Below are 23,176 nucleotides of genomic sequence, written 5' to 3'. Positions count from 1 at the left end.
TTTTTAGTGGAGCAGAAAAAAAATGAGGTTTCTATCTAGAGTTTTAATATAGTCTAATTTAAAAATATTTTTCGGATAGTAATCGGATCTCTCAGTTTAAACAAGTAGGGTGTTGTGCTATTCGGAACACGCCCAAAGAAAGAGGGCTTAAATAGCTACTAAATTGAAGGTTTAATTTTCAATCATACTATGGTCAAAATTGGATGGAAATATACAACATGCTGCGTATTTTAGATATTTACTAGGTTTTAAATGATACATATATTAATTATCTCTTCAATATCTAAAAATCTAAAGGCAATTTAATGCTCAGTACTGGAAGACAGAAATGACAGTGTTGTTCGGTCTTGCATAAAATTAACATAAAAATAATCATATGACAAAATGCTCTAGAAGTTGACAAGGAATTGTCCTATGTTATTATTTGAGGCATGGTGCAGGTGCAGTGGGGCTTCAGACATGAATCTTATTCCTGCTTCTGTCATTCATTCACTTCGGGAATTGGGTAGACTGTGAATCTTTCTGATCCTCAGTGCCCTGGTCTGTCAAGTGGGGAGAAGCAAACTATGGAAGGGAATGAGTGAGAAAGCAGCGGGAACAAAAAGACACAAAAACAGTCAAACAAAAGAACAAAAGGTATCAATTCTCATTGCTAATTTTTTTGTACCTTTTATCCTCATCAGCTTTACGAAAATAATTATTGAAAAATGCTCTGTATGACCAAAATGTAGACTTCCACTACAATCCTCTTCTTATGTGATAAAAAGATCTCTTAAAAAATGTAAAGTTGATCTTGATACCACCTTAGGACAACACACGATGTGAACAATAAATACTAAAGGCTTCGATCCTGTTGCTAGAAATAACTCCACTTTTTGAAATGATAGAAATCGTGAGTTACTATTTCATTTAAATACATCATTAAAAATATTTAAATAAAATGTTGTAAATACATAGCCTGACAAATATCATTTCACTCACAACACTGACTCTGTGACAAAGAAAATGTCACTGCTTTGGGTTTTTGTTTAAAAAAAGTCAGAGAGACTTATTTATTTTCCGAATGCAGAATCTCAAAGAAACAAACAAACCAAAAAAATAAGATAAATCTTGATTCCAATCCCCAAAATAAAGTGTTATATGTTTTAGAGTTATTTCAATATTTCAGTAATAAAGTGACAAAATGAGCTTACAGAGGTTGAATTTACTCTACAATCCTTTGTTTACCTGTGACACCTGTGTACTCAAAAAAAAAAAAAAGAAAAAGAAAAAAGAGCCTTCACGGTTCTCTGTGGGGAAGCACCGAGTTGAGCTGGGGTGAAAAGCTGTGCAGGCCTGAATGAGCTTTAGTCTTCACTTTGGTCTTTACTTGGGTCTGTGATTTCTCTGAATCACGTTTCTTCCGGTTATCATAATCTAGAGTTTATGAGGTCAAAAATGGGACTATGGTGACATAAAAATAATACCTTTGAAAAATGAGATTTAATGCTATCAGGTGCTTATAATGGAAATCAGTAAGGCAATTAATATATTTTTTACATAAATCTCTTAAAATGATTTCAATGTGGATTTCTTCCACATTCATTCCTGAATCATGAATGAGCTCTGGTCTTGCAAAATAATCAATGTCAGCAACATCATAGCAAAATAGACGCCGCTTCAGGTAGGCACTCGTCTCTCTCACTCCATGATAGCGCTCACCTCCATACTCTTAGTCTTTAGAGTGAAAGGTGGCACACACGTGCTATTTGCCATAAATGTTATGAAACTTAAGAAGGGAAAGGAAGAAAGATTCATTTGTGTCTGACATAATTTCTTGAGTTTTAAGTCAGAAATGCATCTAGCAGTAGCTATGCTTTTCACACAAAGATGATACATGCCAATTACAAAGGCATGGATATGAAATGTATAGTATCTTCCTCATTTTTTTGCACATATATGGCTGAAAAATATTTTTGAAAAAAACATAATTTATTTTCTATTATCACAGCTTTTGTACCAATATTAGCGAATTTTGCAAGTTTCGTTTCCTCCAAAATTACCATTTTCACATGGGGAAACCCAAAATTCAAAGAAAAGTTGACTCGTGATTGATTTCTATTTGAGGGAAAACAACTTTTAAACCCTTGTAACCTGTTTTCCAGGAACAATTCATTAAGAACAGACAACACGGATGTTGCATGTAACGTAGAGCAGGAGACTGACGTGTCTCCCCGAAGCAGCAGCCAACAATGAAGAGAGCCTTAAGGAACTTGGGGGGAAAAAACAGCTTGTGAGAAAAAATGCTGAGGGAGGACGGAAGACACATAGATAGCTGTTCCCAAGTGTTCTGAGGAATTCAGAGACAAAGAAGGAGCTAAATTATTACCTGCTGCTCCCTCAGGCATGAATGAGGGCACCACGCACTGGTGAGAGGAGCCGGGACCGGGGTCACTACATGGAGACAGAGATTTTCCCTCTAGGGGAACCATAAAACCTGGAGCAGGACACTAAGTGACACTCAAAGAGAAACCATTGACTTTCTTTCAAGGACTCTGAACAAAGAACTTCTGCTTAGGTAGGGAATTTGGTTTATGAGACGACACGATGACAAAGATGACAAACAGGTGCTCTGGCTATCTTCATGCCAGCACCATGGAGCCAGGAGCCGAGCATCGCCTCGTCGCTCACTCTATCTCCCGAATTCTTCTTCCCGGTATCTTGGACCAAAATGAAATGGCATAAATGTCTGTTCAATGAATGAAGAAGCGACATTCATTTTTGGAGGGTAGCCTTGTAAATACCACCTTGTGAACTCACTGGCGTGGGCTGCCATTTTCAAAAATCGAATCATTTGAGGAAAAAAAAAAAAAAAGAGAGAGAGACAGAGAGACCGAGAAACCAAGAATCAGACTCTTAAATACAGAGAAGAAAATACATGGTTCCCAGAGGAGAGGTGGAGGGGGCGATGGGGAAATGGGGGGTGGGATGAGGAGGGCACTTGTGATGATGAATCAGTAAATTCTACGCCCGAAACCAAAAAAAAAAAAAAAAAAAGATTATAGCATGTGGATTTTCTGTGGAATTTGATTCTATCACTCCGTATTTTATTCTTCCAGTGTCACAAAGAAGGCAACACAGTGCATTACACCGAAATTATCCAGAATGCTTGGGCAACCAAAAGGAACTGGTGCCATCTCGTATTTATTAAGTGGAACAGCGTACCAAGAAATACATATTATTTCCTTGAAGCTCCAATATGAGGTGACACTTTATTGTTTTTACTTCTTTTTTGATTATTCTGATCATAGTATTGAGAAAAGATAAATCACCCTTACTGGAAAGTAAAATGCTTGAGGGTGGGGGTTTGAGCTCATTTACTTTGGATCCACTGCAACTCGCACAGGACTTGACTTACAGGTGACACTCAATAAAAGATTCCACAGATAAATAAATAATTCAATATTTGAATCAATTTCAATAAAATATGTGAAATTTAATTGCACTGAAAATATGATTTGCTTCTATCGAAGCATTATGTTTCTCAGTTCGGGTTCTAGAACGTTTTCTAGAGCTTCTGTGGTATGTGTTCCTCTGGAAACCAGCATAAACATCATAGAAACTACTGATGCTACTGAAACCCACAGAGTTTATTCCTGCCCCGTACAGTCAGGAATCAAAAAAGTCTCTGCAGTCAAACATGAGATGGGACACCTGGGTGGCTCAGCGCTTTAGGGCCTGCCTTCGGCCCAGAGTGTGATCCTGGGGTCCCGGGATCAAGTCCCACTCGGGCTCCCTGCATGGAGCCTGCTTCTCCTCCCACTACCTGTGTCTCTGCCTCTTTCTCTCTCTCTCTCTCTCTTTCTCTCATGAATAAATAAATAAAATTTAAAAATCTTAAAAAAAAATGAGATGAACGATTCTTCACTAACTTGGTACCATGACAGGTTCTCCACACGACTCCAGGTGAGCTCTATCCCAGAATAACATCACATATTTACCTGCCCCGTGACCAGCACCCTTCATGGGGACGAAGAGGCTTGTTGCCTATGCACTTATTTACTTTGTATTCACCTAGAGGCTTAAAAGAGACATATGAGGTTCTACGGAACGGCTTGGCCTCTTCAGAACTGAACACGGCAGCAGGAGCATCCCTTCTTCCTTACGCATCAACCTGAGAAATCCACCACAATCAGCCTGGCTTGCGGAAAACATTTTCCTCCAAAGTCTGTTTCTTGAAGTAAAAGGGAAAATCATTTTTAAACAGGATACTTGTTTAAAACGAAGCGATCCAAGGCCAAGAGAAGCCTTGGATCCCCTGTCTCGACAGGGTTTTATGTCACAGAGCTGAGCCCAGAGCACATTACATGGCAGGTGACATTTAGCTGCAGTATTAAAAGAGTTCCCTGGATTATTTCCAATCTGCATATTTGGAATCTAGATATATTTAACGTTTCTGACAGAACTTTAGAAGATTCTATATACACGAGGCCTACACCATGAGATGCCCAGGGAGAATGACCGCCGCAGGAAAACGATTTCAAGAAAAATCAGCAGAGAGGCAGGGCAGTTGGCTATGTACAATTCTCGTCAACATCTTTATGATTTTGTTGTAAAACAAATGAATATTGAGGTAGTTTTTTTTGTTTTCACTCATTCTATGGCAGCAGGATTGTGCAGCTGGAAAGGAAGGAGAGAGAATGATCAGAATCAGAGACCTCACATCAGGACAGATGGAGAAGAGCGTCCTTGGTCTTCGTTCTGCAGCTCGAAACACGTGGCCACGACAAGGTGACATTCGAGCCTCAAGTTCCTTGTCGGGAGAATATGAGACGATGAGACACGGTGTTGCGCGGTCTCCCACAGACGTCGTGTGCTGTTGAGTATTGTAAGTACTTTGCAACTATATAAACTTCCGCATAAATAATAAATGTTAATGTCGATGCTGCGGTTTGGAAAAATTAGGAGACAGTAGGTTTAATTCAAAATTTATAGATAAGAAAGAAAAAAAATTTATAAGAAAGTGCAATTCTGAGGGTGTCGGTGCTTTTCTTACAGCTCTCCTAGAAGCTCTCACATCTGGGGACAGAGCGGGAAAAGGAGGTGTCACATAAGACCCTGTCCAGACAGGGCGACCCCAAAGCCGCAACGGACACGTGCCTTTTCCACGCTCCCATGGATGGTCAGCGGGACCCACTGGTCCCCCTCAATGAGGCACCCGGGCTCTGGATGCACCAGGGTGACTTGCGTTTTTTCAAAAGGGTTGCGAAACACCAGAGCAAATGGGCTCAGAGAGTAATTAATTTCAACTCACGCTAATTAAAGGAAGTACCTGCTGCATGTCATCGTCATCGGAGGAGAGAAACTGCAGATTGCTGAATTCGATGCATTAGAAATGCGAAGGGAGAAAGAAAATCTCCCCCAGCCCACCCCCCCCCCAATGGATTACTCGTACCTCCCGGCTGCAAGTGGCTTATTGAATTTAGGCCACTCGGCTGTAACCCTCTAAGTCCATATTGATTAGCTGATTGCTGCTATGCTTAGAACCGAAGTCAGAGGACGTCAGGGCAGAAAGGGAAAGAGCCAAATCCCATCTTTCTGGGACACAAAGAAACTGAAGCGCCCCGTTTGGAGGCCCCCGACGTAGACCTCAGCAGAGCTGGGGGCTCCCCCCGCCCCGCGGGCTGCAGGTGCAGCTGCTCCCCGGAGCGCTGGGCTGAGCGCACGGTAGGCCAGGGCGCCCCCGCAGGCTCTCCAGGCCTCCCCGACGCTGCGACGGTCACGAGCTCGGGCCACATTATTTGCAGTAACAGCGAAGAGAAAAAACAAAACCAAACAAAACCAAAACCCCCCAAACCAGCCGATACTGTCTATGGAGCCCAGAGCCATCCGAGAGGAGCCAGTCGGGGAGGGCTCCCATGGTTTCCTATGGGGCTCACGTGGGCCACCTCTGGGGAAGGAAAAGTCATTTATTATGAGGGAAATCTGCTTGAAAGAGGAACCGTTGTCCGATGGACGTTTATGCCCTTTCTGGTTTGAAGTGGAGCTTTTGTTTAGTTGTACGGAGAACCTCCTAAATACGAGGGTCCCCAGTCGGTGTGTGATTGTTAGGGACCAGCACAGATCATGTGGGCTTTTTTATTTTTTTTCTTTAATGTGCGTCTAGGGGCACCTGGGGGCTCAGGGGTGGAGCACCCGCCTTCAACCCAGGGCGTGACCCCCCCCCCCACGTCGGGCTCCTTGCACGGAGTCTGCTTCTCCTTCTGCCTGTGTCTCTGCCTCCCTCTCTCTCTCTTTCCTGAATAAATAAATAGCATCTTAAAAAAAAAAAAAAAAAGTATGTGTGCAAGTGCATGGACTAGCTGCCCGGAACAGCACAGCAGCTCCTGCACTTACATCCTATCCCCGGCTAGTGGAGGCGTCTTCTTAACAAGACGCGACAGTGTGTCCTGGAACATGCGTCTCATGCCAGCGTGTAGCCGGGTCCTGGTGCCCCTCCGGCATCGCGTGCTGCTTCAGCTCCCGCACGCACCAAGTCCACAGGGACGAAACTCTTCAAACCGACTTTGTAACGTGTCCGGACGAGTTGGGTAACATAAAAACCAGCTCGGGAACCTGGGCGGCGCGGCCTCACCCGGCCCCAGCCTCTCACCGGGCTTGCCCACCTCGACCCCGCGCCGGCTGCCCGGGGCTGCGTCACCGCGGGGAGAAGGTTGATTTGGCAGGTACGTTGCACGCCGGTTCCGTCCAATGGCCCGTTCTTCAGCACATCCTCCCTGAGGAGCTGCTGGGCCTCGGCCGTTGTCTTCTTCTCATGCTGCCCTTGGCCGGGTGCGGCCCACCTGCTCCTGGACGGAGCCTGGACGGAGCCCGGCAGGTGCCTCCTGCACCACTGGCTGTGCCGCTGGACACGCCGGCGTTGTCCCTGGGCCTGCCTGGGTCCCCACCGGGGGTCCTGGGCTGCTTCATACGCTGTTGACCATTAGGGTTGCACTTGTCAACTAATGTCTATCTCATTAAAAAAAAAAAAAAAGGTATCTACCTGGTCATGTAGCCCGTTCAGACCTGGCCAGACGGGGCGTGGACTGTCGTGCAGAGCCATGGCCCACAGGGCCAGTCCCGGCAACAGGGAGCGGAGTGGAGCAGGCCCGCTGCAGCCACAGCACCGCCCCCGTCACTGATTCCTGTTTCCTCTCTTCCTGCGGCGCAGGCCGGACATGCACCGGGGAGGGTGGGAGGGTGGGCGCGGGCTGCACGCTCATGGGTGGCCTCCTGTGCGTGGGGAGAGCCATCCCCTCCTGGCCGGGCTCTGGACTCACCTGTGAGTGCACAAGCCTCCCAAGGGCCATGTGGTGGCCCGGGGCATGGAGGACTCGTGGGGCGAGCCCTCCCTGGGGTCACCCGAGCCAAAGGCCGAGGCACAGAACCAGGGACAGGTTGCTCCCAGGCGCTGGGCGCTGCAGGAGGTGGCGTGGGCAGGGCCAACCAGGGCAGGAGCAGGAGCAGGAGCAGGAGCAGGAGCAGGCCAGGCCTTCTCCAGGAGCCGCAGAGTCCTGTTCCCCAAAGGCTTCAGGGTCGCTGTGTGCTTGTCACAGCTCACCTGACAGACACACGCATGGCATCAAAGGGTTTGCATTTTGGGGCACGCTAGGGGGCTCAGGGGTTGAGCCTCTGCCTTTGACCCAGGTCGTGACCCCGGGGTCCTGGGATCGGGCTCCCTGCACGGAGCCTGCTTCTCCCTCTGCCTGTGTCCCTGCCTCTCTCTCTGTGTCTCTAATGAAAAAATAAATAAAATATTAAAAAAGAAAGAAGAAAGAAAGAAAGAAAGAAAGAAAGGAAGGAAGGAAGGAAGGAAGGAAGGAAGGAAGGAAGAAAAAGAAAGAAAGAAAGAAAGAAGAAAGAAAGAAAGAAAGAAAGAAAGAAAGAAAGAAAGAAAGAAAGAAAGAAAGAAAGAAAGAAAGAAAGAAAAAAAAAAAAAAAAAGAAGAGTTTGCATTCTGCTCATGGCCCCTGGAGTTCTAAGTAGCCTCTTCTGAACGTCTCAGTCACATGACCCTAGAAAGACCATCTTATTCTAACATCACGATCTGGGATTTCTTTCTGTCTCGAACACGGAGACCGCTACCTATCAACGTCTCGACCCGGGCGTGCAGCCTTAGAGCAGGAGGGTGAGGTGTGGGCAGTTTCTTCAATCCGATGGTCAATCATATACTGGAGTCATTAGACACCCCACTGGAGAGCCTAAATCAGAAGAAAAAGGCCAGATTACACCGACTGCCTTCGCATGATGGATTGCCCCATGTTTAGCGGGAAAAGCGAAGGCTTCAGTCCGTGGATGAGGCCCTGAGCATTTTAAAGATTCTAATCACCCGAGAGTCTCCTTCCACCTCACCGATCGTACTTTCAGAAAGGTGAGAGATTTACTATATTGCCCACAAAGACCTAATCTATCTGTGTTTGCACAAGCCTCAACCAGCAAGCCGCCCCATTCCCCGTGTGCCTTTCTTTAGAACAGCCTCCGAAAACGAGTAAATAAAAATAGGCCTCAGACACTTCTTGAGCCAAACCAGGCAGTCAGAGAAAGGTATGAGCTCTTTCAGAACCCGAGAGCATCGCACGGCTGTCGGGGATGCTCACAACCAACACCCTGGATGTGTAGACAGATGGACTTTCCAGTACGGTCCTACTCTGAGAAGTGTCCTACGATTTTCTTTTATTGTCCCCCTCACGGTCACTTCAGAGGTCCCAGGCTTCCCGGTCATAAGTGACTATAAAACACATCTCTAAGTGGCTTTGCTGAGCTTTTCGTATTATTCAAGCTGAATGTGACGCGCGAGGTCAAATTATGACTTTGATCCTATTAGCACTTGGCCTTTCTGAGAAATCTCAGTAATGTTCGTGTGTCTGTAAATGAAGTAAGGAATGGAAAGGCGTTTAGTACATCCTGAAGAGTTCTAGAAATTATTATTAGGATGACTCTTCTAAATGGAGGTACGTATATCCAGATAGAATTATTAATCTTCACTCATAAAAAAATGTCTCTCTAAAAAAACAAGGCTTCCTCCAATATTACTTCTGGGGCCATACTCTGAATTGGTAGTCTAATTTCTTAGTTGCTAGAATAAAGCAGTTGCTAACATTTATTTAAGATTAGTAAAAAAAAAAAAAAAAAAAAAAAAAAAGATTAGTAACCGCCAGGCAGTCCGCTGAGCCTTTTACACACGCTTATTCATCTAATCTTTATAGTATTGAGTCCAGTTAACATCCCCTTTGCAAAGATGAGAAAACCCGGTGTCACAGAGTTTCCTGGTTTTCAGGAGGGCCCAGCTTCCCGGAGGACGCCGTCAAGTACGTGCAACTGGGCACCTCACGTAGGTATCTTCTCCGTCACACCTGAGCGCACGAAGACTCAGACGAATGATTTCCATCACGTGACACGAACCGTCACTCGAACTGATGAACAAGTTTCCGCTTCAGAAAAGTCGTTTCCTAATTCAAGTTATTTTATTTATTTATTTACTTATTTATTATTATTATTTTTAATAAATTGATTTTTTATTGGTGTTCAAATTGCCAACATATAGAATAACACCCAGTGCTCATCCCGTCAAGTGCCCGCCTCAGTGCCTGCCACCCAGTCACCCCCACCCCCCGCCCACCTCCCCTATTTATTTATTTTTAAAGATTTTATTTTATTAATTTATTCACACTGAGAGAAGCAGAAACCCAGGGAGAGGGAGAAGCAGGCTCCATGCAGGGAGCCCCATGTGGGACTCAATCCCGGGATTGGGATCACGCCCTGAGCTAAAGGCAGATGCTCAACCGCTGAACCATCCAGGCATCCCTAATTCAAGTCATTTTAATCATTAAGACATTTAAGCATGGAATTTAGCATGTGATTGTACCATGTTAGGCAGTCCCAACCAATAAATATTTCAGGGGTAGAACATAACACATCACGCTCTCCAGAATTAAATACTCCACAAAGGCGATCATGGCACCCCCACTCTACTGATGGAAAACACATATCTAAGTAACACCAAGGAAGCAGAGCGCTGGGTCTTCAGCAACGTAAAAGACATCACCGTAGTTAACTTTTTAACAAAGCTGTCCAATCCTTTAACACATTTCATCCTCCCGAGGGTCCCGTAGCATCTCGGCAGCCCGCCCCCCACCGTGGCTCTGGACCATCTCAGAAGAGTCAACGTTGTGCTTCCCCGGCTGCCAGGAGGGTCTTTCTACACCGACCCCCAGAACCTTCCTGGCCAGACTCACTTCCCAGAGCATCACGTCAGGGAAGACACTGCGTGGTCCCACCAGCCTGGGACAGAGAGCCAGGACGGGGGAGACAGAAGGCCAGTCTGGTCCTGAGGGGGGAGCCAGATGCTGGGTCATCAGGAGGCTCGCGGGCTCCCAGGAGAAGACTGTTCGCTTACACGGAGTTCCTTCTGCCTCAGGTTTCCCAGGGAATCTGTCCAACACACTTAGGTTCTCTGATCCAAGTAAAAGGCAAGTTGTCATCCTGAACTTGAAGGTCATCTCAAGTTCACAAATCTTATCATCTATGTTTCTCATCAATGGTTTGACAAGACCTACTTGTCCTTTTCTTTCAGATAATCCTTTTTTTTTAATTTAAGAACTATGATTTTATTATAGAAGTCTGATGTGGTTATCCCAAATTCAAACATTTAAACATCATTGGTGTAATGTATGCAGCTTTCCAGATATTTTTACACGTGCATAGGAGTAGTAGTATTTTGAATCTTCACCTCAGTCCTTTTACCGTGGAAGCCCTTGCATATAGACTCTACAGTGCATTGCACGATTTCTTTAGCTATTGTAGGACAATGGACATTTAAGCTCTGTCCAATTTTTCCCTATTAGAGGGAGAGCTAAAAATAAATAAGCATATATTGCCCGAAACGGTATTACATTTTTGGGTTAAAATATCTGATACTTTACAATTTTGATTGGTATGAGCAACTTTTCTCCGCCCTGACTTTTTCTACACGTACCGCTTATACGTGGACGCCGTCTTCCCACCTGCCCGCTCATGTGGGTCGTATGAATCGCAGTTTCACAAATCCATTGTTGACAGATGGTATTTTTTAATCTATAGTCTTTTGATCAATAATAAATTTAGAGACCTTTTCCTACATATTTTATTTATTTTTGCTCTGTATGCAAAACCTATTCCTATTTGTTGCCCACTTTTAGGTCCTCGGCCCTTTGCTTAGTCACTGTACGATGCTTTTTCTGTATTAACCTATTTCTAGGAGTGTGTAGTGGGTAGATTCTTCAGGTGGCCGCCATGATCCTCACCTCTTGATGTTTATGCCCTTGCGTGAGAGCGGGCCTGGGTCTTGTTTCTAATCAATAAAATTGGGTAAAAGTGATGGACTATATGGGATTGTGTGTCTTGATCACGTGATTACATGTAATATCGTAATATCCAATTTGCCTGAGTCTCTCTTTCGCCACGTTGGGAAGGTCCGTGTGGCAAGAAATCATGGACCGCCTCTAGAGCCGAGGGTGAGTTCTGGCCAAGGGCCAGCAATAAACTTAAGCTCTCAGCCCTACAACCACAAGGAATGGAATCCTGCCAGCCCCTGAGTCATGCTAGGAGGGGGTCCTTCCCCAGCTGAGCTCCAGATGAGAATGAAGTCCCAGCCAACACCCTGATGACAGCCCGTGAGACCACAAGCAGAGGACCTGCATGACCCAGCCGGCGGTGCACAGACCCCTGACCCCCAGGAACTGTAAGATCCTACACGTGTGCTGCGTCAGCTGCTGGTTTGTGGGGATCATGTTGCGCAGCAATAGACACCTAATGCAAGCAGTGCCCGATGGACTTCCCCTCCCATTTGTCCTTCTAGCCCTTAACCATTCCTGGGGGCGTTTTGTCTTGCAAAGAGAAGAGATGTGGGGAACAGAGGACAATATAACACGACCTTGTGACAAATGCCTTTGGCTCTCTGTCTCTCCGCCCTCTTAACTTGGGCCAAATGATGAGTAGTCGTTAAAAAGCATAAAAATACTATGTCCAGTGGTGTTGTAATAGTGTTGTATGGAGACAGAGGGTAGCTACGCCCATGGTCAGAACAGCAGGACGTATGGAGAAGTTGAGTCAATAGGTTGCACACCTGAGGCTGACGTAACGTTGTGTGTCAACTATACTCGATTAAGTTTTAAATTAAAATAAAAAATAGAATAAATTGAAAATAACAGGCATAACACAGGGGCTCAGATCTCATACTCCGATTTTAAGGCTGCAGGAAGTGACATCGGATCTCTAACTCACACACTTTTTTCCCTCCTACTCACAGGGTCTGTTCCAGGCCAGCTCACAAAAGAAAGGATAGTCACTTCACCTTGACATACAACACTTTGTTATTTTTTTTTTTACCAACTCTTTTTAAATGGCCTCTTATTGTCCATCCAACATAAAACTGAAAAAAAAAAAAAAAACGCATCCGCTAGGAGGTATAAATCACACCTCAAAGTTTGGTGTGGCTATAGGGTCAGGTCAGAAGACCCCACGTCTTTTAAACACCCTGACAGCGCATCCCTTCGGGTTCTCTCATCGCCACTAAGGAACACTGGGAAGGTAATTTTGTATTTGCAGTGGCACAAGAAAGAGACTGATAAGTTTTTCTTTGTTCCATAATCGTCTTATGTAATTCTTTTAAATTAAAAAGCTGAGACATGAAATAGTCATGAAGATCAAAACGACAATTGTAAGTTGACATATCTGCTGTACCAGCTCTAATATCATCAAATTATTATCGCTAGGAGAAAAAAAAAATGCAAATGCCCCAGACAAGCTACTTTGTATCTAAAGAGAAACAAATATGAAAAGAAAAAAAAAAGAAAGAATGAAATAAGCACAGCAAAACGGGTAATTTGGATATAGGGTCTCAATGTGAACTATTCTGATGCCTTCTAGCCTGGGTATGGGAATGCACAAATCACAACGCATTTGTCCCTGACTTGAGGAGCTCATTCCTGATACGTTCCACAGGTCATCTGTATTCTAGACGTCTTTTCAAAAAAAATTTTCAACATATTAATCCGAGTCACTTAAAAAAAATGGACAGAATCCTATACATGAGAGCATTTGTTTATTCATTGAAGAGATAATGAAAGTACAAGGAAACGCTACAGTAGTGGGACAGTTGGAAGGTGGCCTTTTAATTCTGTGGGACTTTAAATCTACAACATAAGAACGATATCAACAAATAAAAGGAGCAAGCAAGGAACATTTTTAACGATCTTAGACTCCCGGTGCTCTGTGCTATGACCAATGGCTGTGAAACGTGGTGAGTGACGAGGCCACGTGAAGCCAGGGAGACTGGGGGGTCAGCTGTGGGCGAGGGACCTAGAAGTAGACTCCAAGCTCAGTGGGCTTGAGGTCGAAGAGAGCAAAGGTCAGACTGGAGGGCCAGTCACTAGCAGGCAGCAGAGAGGTAGAGCTGGACAGAGACTGAAGCCATTTATAAAGGATCCGCAAGGCCGCGCGGGGGAGGCACACCCGCTGGTGTAGACACACACGCAGTACGTAGGGCGCCAGTGGCCACTGCCCGTAAACCAGTAACCAAAACACGCTTCCCCCCACACCCAGTGCTCTGTCCGTATGATTTTCTGGGGGTCATGACAACAAAAACAACAGTAAAGAGCATCACTCATGGAACCCGGGGAAAAAAATTCCAAAAAAAGGACATCACTTATTTGCTTCCAAGAAAGAGATTCCTGGTCCAAACAAGCGGTTGACCCACTGGCTGTGTGAGGAAAGGAGGCCAGGCATCAAATCAGTTGTGTATGTGCCTATTTCAGGAAACAGTCCCAGGGCAGTAGTTTGTATTCCTTCCCACCTGGGCCTCTGGCTGTCGGGAGCCATCGAAGAATTTCTGAGAAGCATCCGTATTTATAGGCTCATCTCCATGCTGGACCTGACCCCCTGGACAGGCTATTGTTTGGAAGGGGGCAGGGGGGTGCATTTCTCATTCAACATCCTCATTCTCTCTGACTTTGTTCCTGTCTCCTTCCTCCTCCACTCATGGAGGCTCTACCAATTTTCCACCTCCTATGGGAGCTCCTCCCTTTATCTGCGTGGCATCTGCTGTCTGCATCACCGTCCAATATTTGAACACATAGTAATTCGGTCAGTAACTTGAGGCCTTTGGTTTAGTTTTTAGTAACAATGAAAGCTCCTTGAGGGTAAGCCCAGAGTCGACAACTTCATTGTTGAAGTGTGCAGGTAAACAGTAAAGAACTCATGAATTCCAGCTACCTGGGATTGAGTTATTCGAGCCGGTACGCACCACGACTCCGCAAGTGAACAAAAGGACTACTCTTATTTAAGAGACCAGACTTCCCAAGTCTCTTCTTAGACTCCCAGGTCTTCATTGTTTAGGATGGTAACAGACTAACACCATACATATTTCCCACAAATGAGAGTAGTTCTACCTACATACTTAAATATACTGATAAGAGCTATTTCCACCTAACGGTAACAAGATGATGTCCTTCACCTGACTTTCTCTTGAGATCATCTACGAATTAAAAAAAAAAAAGTGTTGGGATTTAGAGTCTGAAAATTTCCTATTGTTTCCATGGAAAGTGGAGCAGGCATCTTGAGCAGGTAACCTGCCACCTCAAGTATATGGCCAACACCACAAACAAAATAAAATCCTAATGGCTGGATTTGTCTTAAGTTGCTCACAATAATTATATTTTGTAAGAAAGGAGGAAAAGAATGAGACAGAACAAGAAATGCCAGATTCATGCCGAAGAAATTTACATTTCTAGAGCATAAAGGGAAGTATCTGCTCAATTCAGTTAATTTCTTGTAAAAATGTGACCTTTCTTATGTTGTCAGGGTCCCTCTTCTTTTCTGTAGGAAGTGCCAATCATTCCCTGCAAGTCTTAACTATCCACAGCTGTATTATACATCAAAGTACACCACTTTCCTAGCCATAAAAAGAAATAGTTTGAAACAGGGAGACAAAATTTGTTGATGGCCTCTGAACAATACTCTCAAGGTCCATTCTTTGAAAGAAAAGTGAATATCCTTAACTCCAGCAGAACCCATTTTCATAAGAATGAGCTGTGTTTAACTTTCTGTTACCCTGAAGACTATCCATTTGCATAAAAGCCAAAGGTTTGCAGTCTTAATTATCAACTTACTGATAGAAAAAGGAAGTGACAGTCCACTCGGAGAGTCATCGGGCAAGACTGTAAGAAGCACGGTCATGTCAATGGTGGGGAATTTTATAGGAACATCAAAGGTAAGAGTCCACTATATATTTTTACGTGAATATCAAGTTCATGTAGAAAATTACTCACTTGCAAAAGATCAATAAAGACGCTTTCTATTAAAAACAAAAGGAGAAATAAATAAGTTTCTCTGAATAAAGGCATAGGGATTCACCGGCTTCTGGAAAATGACTGCTTAGAATTCGCAATTAATTTCAAAGGCTTTTAATTCATTAGAGATCACTCCCCAAATAATTCTAATTTTAATCTCACATTTAGCTCTTCCTTACATAACACTAATCATATCAGAGTACACTAAACAGTAAGAGAAAAAAATAAAATCATTCATTCCCACTGTATTTTTATGTGAAAGAGTATAATTATCCCTTGAAGTCTTCGTATAATATAAACATTATGGACAAGGAGCTTGGATCTCATCTTCGCTGTAAGACCAGTTTAAAAAAAAAAAAAGATTAAAAACAGCATAGAATGATGAACACCAATGATGGAGGCCCTAATGATAAAGAAGAAATCTTCTGAAATAATTGCACAATTTCATACTATAGTGTATTCATCTTGGAGTCAGTAGGGGCTAATTAGCCTGTGAAGTCTCAATGAGTGGGCTATTAGATTCTGATGCCTTTTATTGAAACGGAGGAAGAATTGGTAGATAGATAACAGATACACATATATAAATGCAGATTTCCAACACCACCTAAAATCTGTTTATTGAAAATCACTCGGTTGGGGGAGGGGAGCCTTAAAATTTGCATTTAAACCAAACCTCCACTGATTCTTATGCATACAGAGTTTGCAAAAGGCTATTCAAAAACTCTACATCCTGGTCACAATGCCAACACCTACCATGATAAAGGTGACACAATTAGTACAAAAAAACAAAAGGTTGCCACAATAATAAAATGGGGAAATGCTCCAAACCCTCAAAAGCGGCTCTGATTCCATTGCAGCTCCCCCGGTTTACAGTTATCTGGATCATTCCGACAGAGAGTTGGGAGGCACACCTGTAATATCCAGATGCCATATTAGTTTTTCTTGAATTTTATTGAGGCTCAGGATCTCCAAAATCCATCAAACCAAGAGTCCGGCCAATATTTTACATGATTTAAGTCTCAGGTTGCAACTAGTCTAAGAGTGACTAGTGGGTGAAAAAACTGAGAAATGCCGCCAACAACCTGACTTCTTCGTGACTCTATTTCCTTTGATCTCACATCAGTAACAAGGGTAGTTTTTAAAGCACGGCGTATTATGCAGGATGTATCGTTTGACTGACAATGGGGCAAAATTATGTTAAGATTGTTAGTATTAAGGTAGAAGACTGGAAAGATTAAGACTGTTAGTATCACAAGGGATCGCTTTTATTCTACTTATATTTGGAGAGAATGGTAATACTGAAATAACCCTTTTCCTTTTACAGCTCCCCCCCACCCCCAAGCTAAATCTAGTATAAGATAAAGCAGGAAGATTTCCATGAATAAATTGCAAAAATGCACGAGACCTAAAAGATATAGTAGCTATTTTTAATAGGGGTCCATGCCTGCATGTTTTTCTCCTTCACCAAAGAAGTTTAAGCTGGAGATAAACATTGCCACTGTGGGCCACAGTAACACTGACTTTAAATCAAGTAAATCTGTTGAAATGTTATCCCTCAGTAGAATGTTTATAATATATTCAGGAGTGGGTTTTGTTAAATGAGACAGTGTGCCTAGTGGATGATGAAATCTCTCATCCAGCTAGAACATAGATGTTAGGGACAAAGAGAGATCATGCAACTTCCCTAAAGCGACGGTGGCACTTTCCTCTCCCAGAAATTAGTGGTTGATATCAATGGCTTAAAGACATTGCAGCTACACTCAAAAAATAAAATAAATAAATGAGAGTGAAAATAAAGTACTTCATAGTGCGTCCGAAGAGGTTGCTTTGTGGGGATGGGGGGCGGGGAGTTGCAAGAAGCGTTATTTTCACAAAATTCCTATCATCAGTAGGAATTTGAACCATCAGTTCGTTTTAACCAGTTCAATGAAAGGATCTTCTTGTACTTAATAGATGATAGATAGATAGATAGATAGATAGATAGATAGATAGATAATATATATAGATAGATAATAGGAATATATATTATATATATATAATGAATTTTAATCCTATCACTTATGGGCCTCAGTACCAGGGAGTAAATTCCACCTTAAATATAGAGCATATCAATTAGTCGAAGATAAAGTCATCTTAAAGTCACTGTGGAAGAGGCTATTTCCTTGCACTGAGGCAAGGACCTCAATAGGATTATTCAGTCTGCATACCCGCCAGCCGATAGGCTGTCCTGAAGTGGACATCCACGGAGCTCAGCACAGGGGCTGTACCATGAGGGCAGGGTCAAAGGTTGGATTTCCTTTAGGACTAATTAGTCTCAGCCCAACCAAAGTATTTATTTCCTTGCTTCAGGTAGGTGGCACACCCAAGCCAGTTCCGGTGTTTCAAACAATTCCCATCTCTGGTCCTTAGAGTGGTTGGAACAGAGGGTAGAAGTGGTTTGAGTCTGTCCTTTACCGACTCTGGTCCAGCAATCCTACGCCCAACACCCAAAAGGTACAAATACGGTAGGTTGTTTGTAGAACAGCTACACCTCGACCCAGATGTCCTCCTCTGAATTATTACCGACATAAACGAAATATAAATAAGCCCACCTAGCTCTGTCACCTACTCTGTGCAAGGACTACTCATTCAACTCCTCCAGTCTACAGGGCAATGAACCTAAGGGGAGGAAATACCAAAGGCCAAAGGGAAAGTGTCGCTTAAATCGCGTGTACGCCCGTTGTAGTGGCTGATTTTCACTATGAGCTCAGCAGAAAACCGACCAGAGGCACATTTAGAATTCAGTAGAGCACAGAGTATTTAATATGCCATTTGCATTTTGACAGCTTAGAAATGTCTACACTGGATTTGCTGTATCCTCTGCAATGAGCACTAACCGGCCACTGAGCCTTTGTTTATCTATTTCTTAAAGGAAGCTGAACCATTTTCTTGACATTTTCAAAGCACTGTTGGTTGTTGGAGACAAAAAAAAAAAAAAAAAAAAACAAAACCCGGAGACTGAGGAAGCATTGCCCTCAGGAGGAGCCGGTTTCGCCTGCAGGAACTTAGAAGCCTGTACGGGGCCAGTCTACTTCTCCAGCGTGAGCTGCGAGCTGAAAGCCCATATGCAAGTAATGATGGCCTGTCCCCTCGAGGCCTGTGGGCGCGGAGGTGCTTGAGGCCTGGGGGGCATTCCTGCCATCTCACCACCTGCTCTTTGCTCCCCTGGACTTGCCTATAGAGATCTCACTGTCCCACTACTGAAGTTTACAAGACCTGCCACTTTGGAGGAAAGCCTTCCCCCTGCTCACCCTTTCACGGATTTAAAATCCCAAACTCAGAACACATAGGTTGCCCAGAAGCACCAGAGCTTTCGGCTGAACAGCTCCTCACCGAAAAACAAAACAACACAAAAACTTAACCCCCTCACAAGGCCAAAAAAGCAATACGCATGATTAGCTAAGAAAATCACCAATGTAGAAATCTTAACTTCCCTTATACATGACTCACCTTTACTATATGATGTGTCGGGGGTTTTTCCCGTGAAAGCCATTTATTCACGGGAATTCCTGGCTTCCCCAGGAGGGAGTATATGTGGAGTTGGAGTTGCTCAACCATAAAGAAGATGTGGCCAGCAAATATAAGGTCTGGGCATCCTTCTGGGTGATGTGAATTGTTAACAAGGTAACTCATCTAGAAGCATGCACATTTGGGAAGGTTTCTCTCTCTCTCTCTTGCTCTCGCTCTCACTCTCTGTATGCGTGTACGTGTGTGTTGAGTGATATGGTCGTTGTGAAAATTTGGTAATGAAATGCATGCTTAAATCCCTATGCGGGGCGGGTCAGTGAACGTTAGAACTAGCTGGGTGGGTTGGTGACTGTAAGAACTGGGGACCCTGATAAGCACCCCACCTTTGGCTCCCAGGCTTCCTGCAGGGAGACCATAGAGCTACTATTGGGTGCTTCTTCTTTTTTTTTTTTTTTTTTTTTTGACACTTTCTGGGCAAAGCTTGCAAATCACTGCATCCCCGTCGCTGCACAGCCACAAGAAACAACCGAGGAGCAAAGCAAACTTTGCGCACCCAAACAGCCGGTAGATCAGCTCCAGATAAGGGTGCAAATCGCACAGCTCACGGAATGCGTTACGCCACGTAGGTGCTGGATGAGAACTCTTGCAAGCCTTCCTCCGTCTCCCGTGGGCCCTGAAACTGTGCTGTGTGTGAGGAGGGACGACCTTTACAATAGTAATGGTCAGAAACAGCAAACAAACAAAAGGACCTGAGCCCTGAATCCCGGGGACCCCCCCACCCCAGGTTGCACCGACGCGTAAAGCACGACCAGCTGAAGCCGGAGCCCCGGGGAAGGACGGGCCCCGGGTTCGCGCGACCGCAGCCCCTGCAGCCTCGCACGACTCCGCAAACGGGTCACGGACTGCACACCCCGCGCATCACAAACTCTCCTCCCGCCCCGACCCAGCGGGAGCCGCCACCTGGGCGCACGCCGCGCTGCTTCCCGGGAGCGCTCGTGCCTCCTGCGCGGGGAAGCCCTGCGGCTCCGGGCACCGGGGGCCCCTCTCCCCGGGGCGGAGGCCCGACCTCGGCCACCCCGGCTCCGCTCGGCCGGGGCAGGGGAGGATGGAGGGGGGATGCGTCCGCGCCCCGGCTGCCGCGCGCTCTCCGGGGCTGGCGTCACCAGCCCCCCGCCTGCAGCCGGCTCCCGCGCGCCCACCTGCGCTCGCCCCCGACCCCTCGCGCGCGGGGGGAGGCGTTCCAGCCCCGCGGGCCCCGCCGGGTGACCTCGGGGCCTCGCGCCCGCACCCCAGCAGCCCAGCTCCGGCCCTGGCGCAGCGAGCGCGGACCCTCCGCGCGCACACACCCGCGCGGCGCACGCCCGGGGCCCGGGACCCCGACTCCGCGGTGCGCCCGGGGCGCAGGGGGCGCTGCCCTCCCCGCCGCAGCTGCGGGGGGCTCGGGGCCCCGCCGGCAGACGCCCTCGCGCCCAGCCCCCGCCGCCCGCGGCCGCGGCCCACCCGGCACACGTGCAACGATTGCCAAGCAGCTCGGGCAGGGCCGCCGCCGCCGGCTCCGCGCAGCAACCCCTGCTAATTGCGGGGGAAGGGCGCGCGGGGCGCGCGGAGCCACGGGGAACCGAGGATGCGCTCGGAGGCTGCGCTGCCCGCCGGGGGAGGGGAGCGGAAGAGGAGGGGGCGATGGGGGAGAGGGGGCGCTTGCAGGCGGCCCCGGCTCTGCTGGACTTGGAGTGCACAGGAAGGGGTGGGAAGTTTTGCCGAGTTGCGTAGCAGGTGTTTGCTCTCCACGCAGGGGCTTGGCTACGCAGAGCCAGGGGCTGCGCTCAGGCCCCGGCCCCGACCTGGGAAAAACCCCGCACGCACTTCCCGGGGGCGCCGCGGGTTTGCGCTGGACTTTTCCTGCAGGGCATCCAGCCAGCCCCGCGCGACCCCAGGCCGCTATCCATCCCCCCCACCTCGCCCCTGCTCCGCCGGCTGTGCCTCCGCAGCAGCCCCAACAGCGGCGCCCAAGGCGGGGCGTCTGCACAGCGCTGGGCCCGGGGGCAGAGGGGAGGTGTCTGCAGCAGGTCCCCGACTGCGAGCGACAGGAGCTCAGGCGCCCCAGCGCCACACATTCGCGCTCCCCGGGCTCTTGGGGCGCGTTCCCGCAGACCCCGGGCGGCAGGGGTGAGTGCGTGCGCCGAGGGTGGGGGGGTCTGCAGCCCCGGGGTCAGCTCTCCACCCGCCCTGGCCGCCGCCGGGCGCGGGGAGCCTCATCTGCCATTCTCTCCACCTCTCCCCAGGCCAGGCCCATCTGGAGTTTCCTAATGGAACCAGAGATAGTCCTCCTTCGCCTTGTCAATCACCCCCGAATCTGGAACACTGGAGGAATAGAAAATGGGTGGGGGAGAAAAAAAAAAAAAGATGGAAACATCTAGAGAGGAAAGGGGGACTTCAGTGTGGGGAGAGAGCAAATGGCCATTGGAACACACCCGCGCTCACGGCAGGCTTGACAGCGTCCTTTAAAAAGGAAGAGAAGAAGCACATCTCCGTAGCCAGAGATATTCCCAGGAGTGGGACGATGGAGTGGTGATGGATAGGAGGAGCATCCTCGGAGGCCAAGATGAGGAAATGGGGGCAGGTATTTTCCAATGTGCAAATCAATCAGTATCCCACCCCCACCCCCACCACCCCCCTCTCTCTCTCCTCTCTCTCTCTCTCTCTCTCTCTCTCTCTCCCCCTCCTCCCCTCCCTCTCCCGGAATCAAGAGGGAGCTTGTTTTCTTTCCCAGAGAATAGACAAGTGCTGGAGCCACTGCCAGCTCCGAGATTGCAGCCTGTAGGCTAGTTAGAGGGAAACATTCCCTAACTCGTTTCAAGGAGAAACCCAAGTGCACCGAGCTGCAAGCCCCGAGGGGTGACCCGGGGCGACTCCTTCCCTCTCCGGGAGGCAGCGAGGGGCACAGCGCCTCGGGCCCCGCGGCGGACCCCGGCCGGGTCTCCCCGCCTTCCCCGCGCACCTCGCCAGCTCCTTCCAACTTGCAGGGAGCAAAGTCCAGGGGGGAGGGAGGCGGGGGCGAGCTCGGTCCCCCAGCGCGCCGGGGCTGCGGGGGGCAGCAGGGGCGGCCGGGCGCGCGCGGGTGCGGGGAGCCCGGGCTGCACGCAGGTCCGCCTGTTGGATGCCCCCAAGCCCCTGGAGGGCCGGAACTTGCCTCCGCCCGGGCCACTCGGGCAGCCGCGGGCTCGGGGTCCGGGGAAAGTCCCGGGGACCTCCCCGCAGCGCCCCGACCGCAGCCGCCACCTGCCCGAGCCGGCTGCACCGCCCGCCGCGGCGCAGTCGGAGCCCAACTCGGGCCGGCTCGGTTCTCCCCAACAGTCCCCAGCAGCGAAGCCGAGGGCGAGCGTGTCGTGCCAGCCAAGTGGAGGCGAGGCGAGGCGAGGCGAGGCGGGGAGCCCGGGGAGGGGGGGGCTGGGGAAGGAGGCGATGGCAGCCCGGCTCCCGGGCAGCGCCTTCCCCCGCGTCCGCGATGGAGAAGCCCCGGCAGCCGCCCGCCCCGCGCCCGGGTCCCCTGCCCTCCCCCCCGCGCACCCCCGCGGCCGCGAGCCGGGCCTCGGAGGGCTCGCCCAGGTCCCCGCCGGCGCGCGGCACTGGCTTACCCTTGGCTGCGGCGAGGAGCCCGGCGCACAGAAGCAGCAGCACCCGGAGCAGGAGCAGGAGCCGGCACGTCCTCGGCGCAGGCATGTCTGCGGCTATTCCACACGCGCACGCCGGCGAGGGCCCTCCGCGGCGGGGCTAGCGGCAGAGCCGGGGGATGCCCGCAGGGCGAGGCGAGCCGGAGCCCGGCGCCCGGACCGGCCGCGCACCCGACGCCTCCTGCAGCTCCGCGCGCCCCGCTCGCCGCGCTCTCATAGCATCGGTCCCCAGCCTCCGCGGCGCTGAGCGGCTCCGGGCGAGCGCGCGCCGGGCTGCGGGCCGGGCCGGGCCGGGCCGGGCCGGGCCGGGCAGGGAGGCTCCAAGGCGGCGAGGCTGCGGGAGGGGGGCCCGGCGCCGAGCGAGCGCGCAGCCGGGAGCGACCCGGAGCCCAGGCAGCCGGAGAGCGAGCCAGCGAGTGGGAGCTGCGGGAGGGAGGCGGCGAGGCGGGCAGGGAGGGGGCGCGGGGGGAGGGAGCCAGCCTGGAGAGGGAAGGCGGGGAGCGCAGGAGACAGGCTGCTAGCGGCACCCGGAGCCGCTGCCGTGGCGGCTGGACTCAACCATCCCTACCCGCCGGGAGGGGAAGGAGGCTGGGCACCGCGCAACCCCAGGCAGCGCGCGCCCCTCGGCCCCCCGCGCGGCGGCGCGCAGGCCGG

General features: G+C 48.7%; 1 protein-coding gene across 1 annotated transcript in view; it reads right to left on the bottom strand.

The window, feature by feature from the left end:
* The window catches only part of CSMD1 (CUB and Sushi multiple domains 1), a 1,869,137-nt gene extending 1,846,383 nt beyond the window's left edge, over positions 1-22,754 (bottom strand). The window contains exon 1 of the mRNA XM_049095299.1: positions 22,487-22,754. Within this exon, the coding sequence (XP_048951256.1) occupies positions 22,487-22,571 (85 nt within the window). The 5' untranslated portion in view covers positions 22,572-22,754. The remainder of the gene's footprint in view (positions 1-22,486) is intronic.
* Positions 22,755-23,176: the final 422 nt, after the last annotated feature.

The sequence above is a fragment of the Canis lupus genome, chromosome 16, assembly GCF_003254725.2.
Source record: "Canis lupus dingo isolate Sandy chromosome 16, ASM325472v2, whole genome shotgun sequence".
In the NCBI taxonomy this organism is placed as follows: Eukaryota; Metazoa; Chordata; class Mammalia; order Carnivora; family Canidae; genus Canis; species Canis lupus.
The sequence above is the reverse complement of the archived record's forward strand: the minus strand, read 5'-3'. Positions and strand labels throughout refer to the sequence as shown.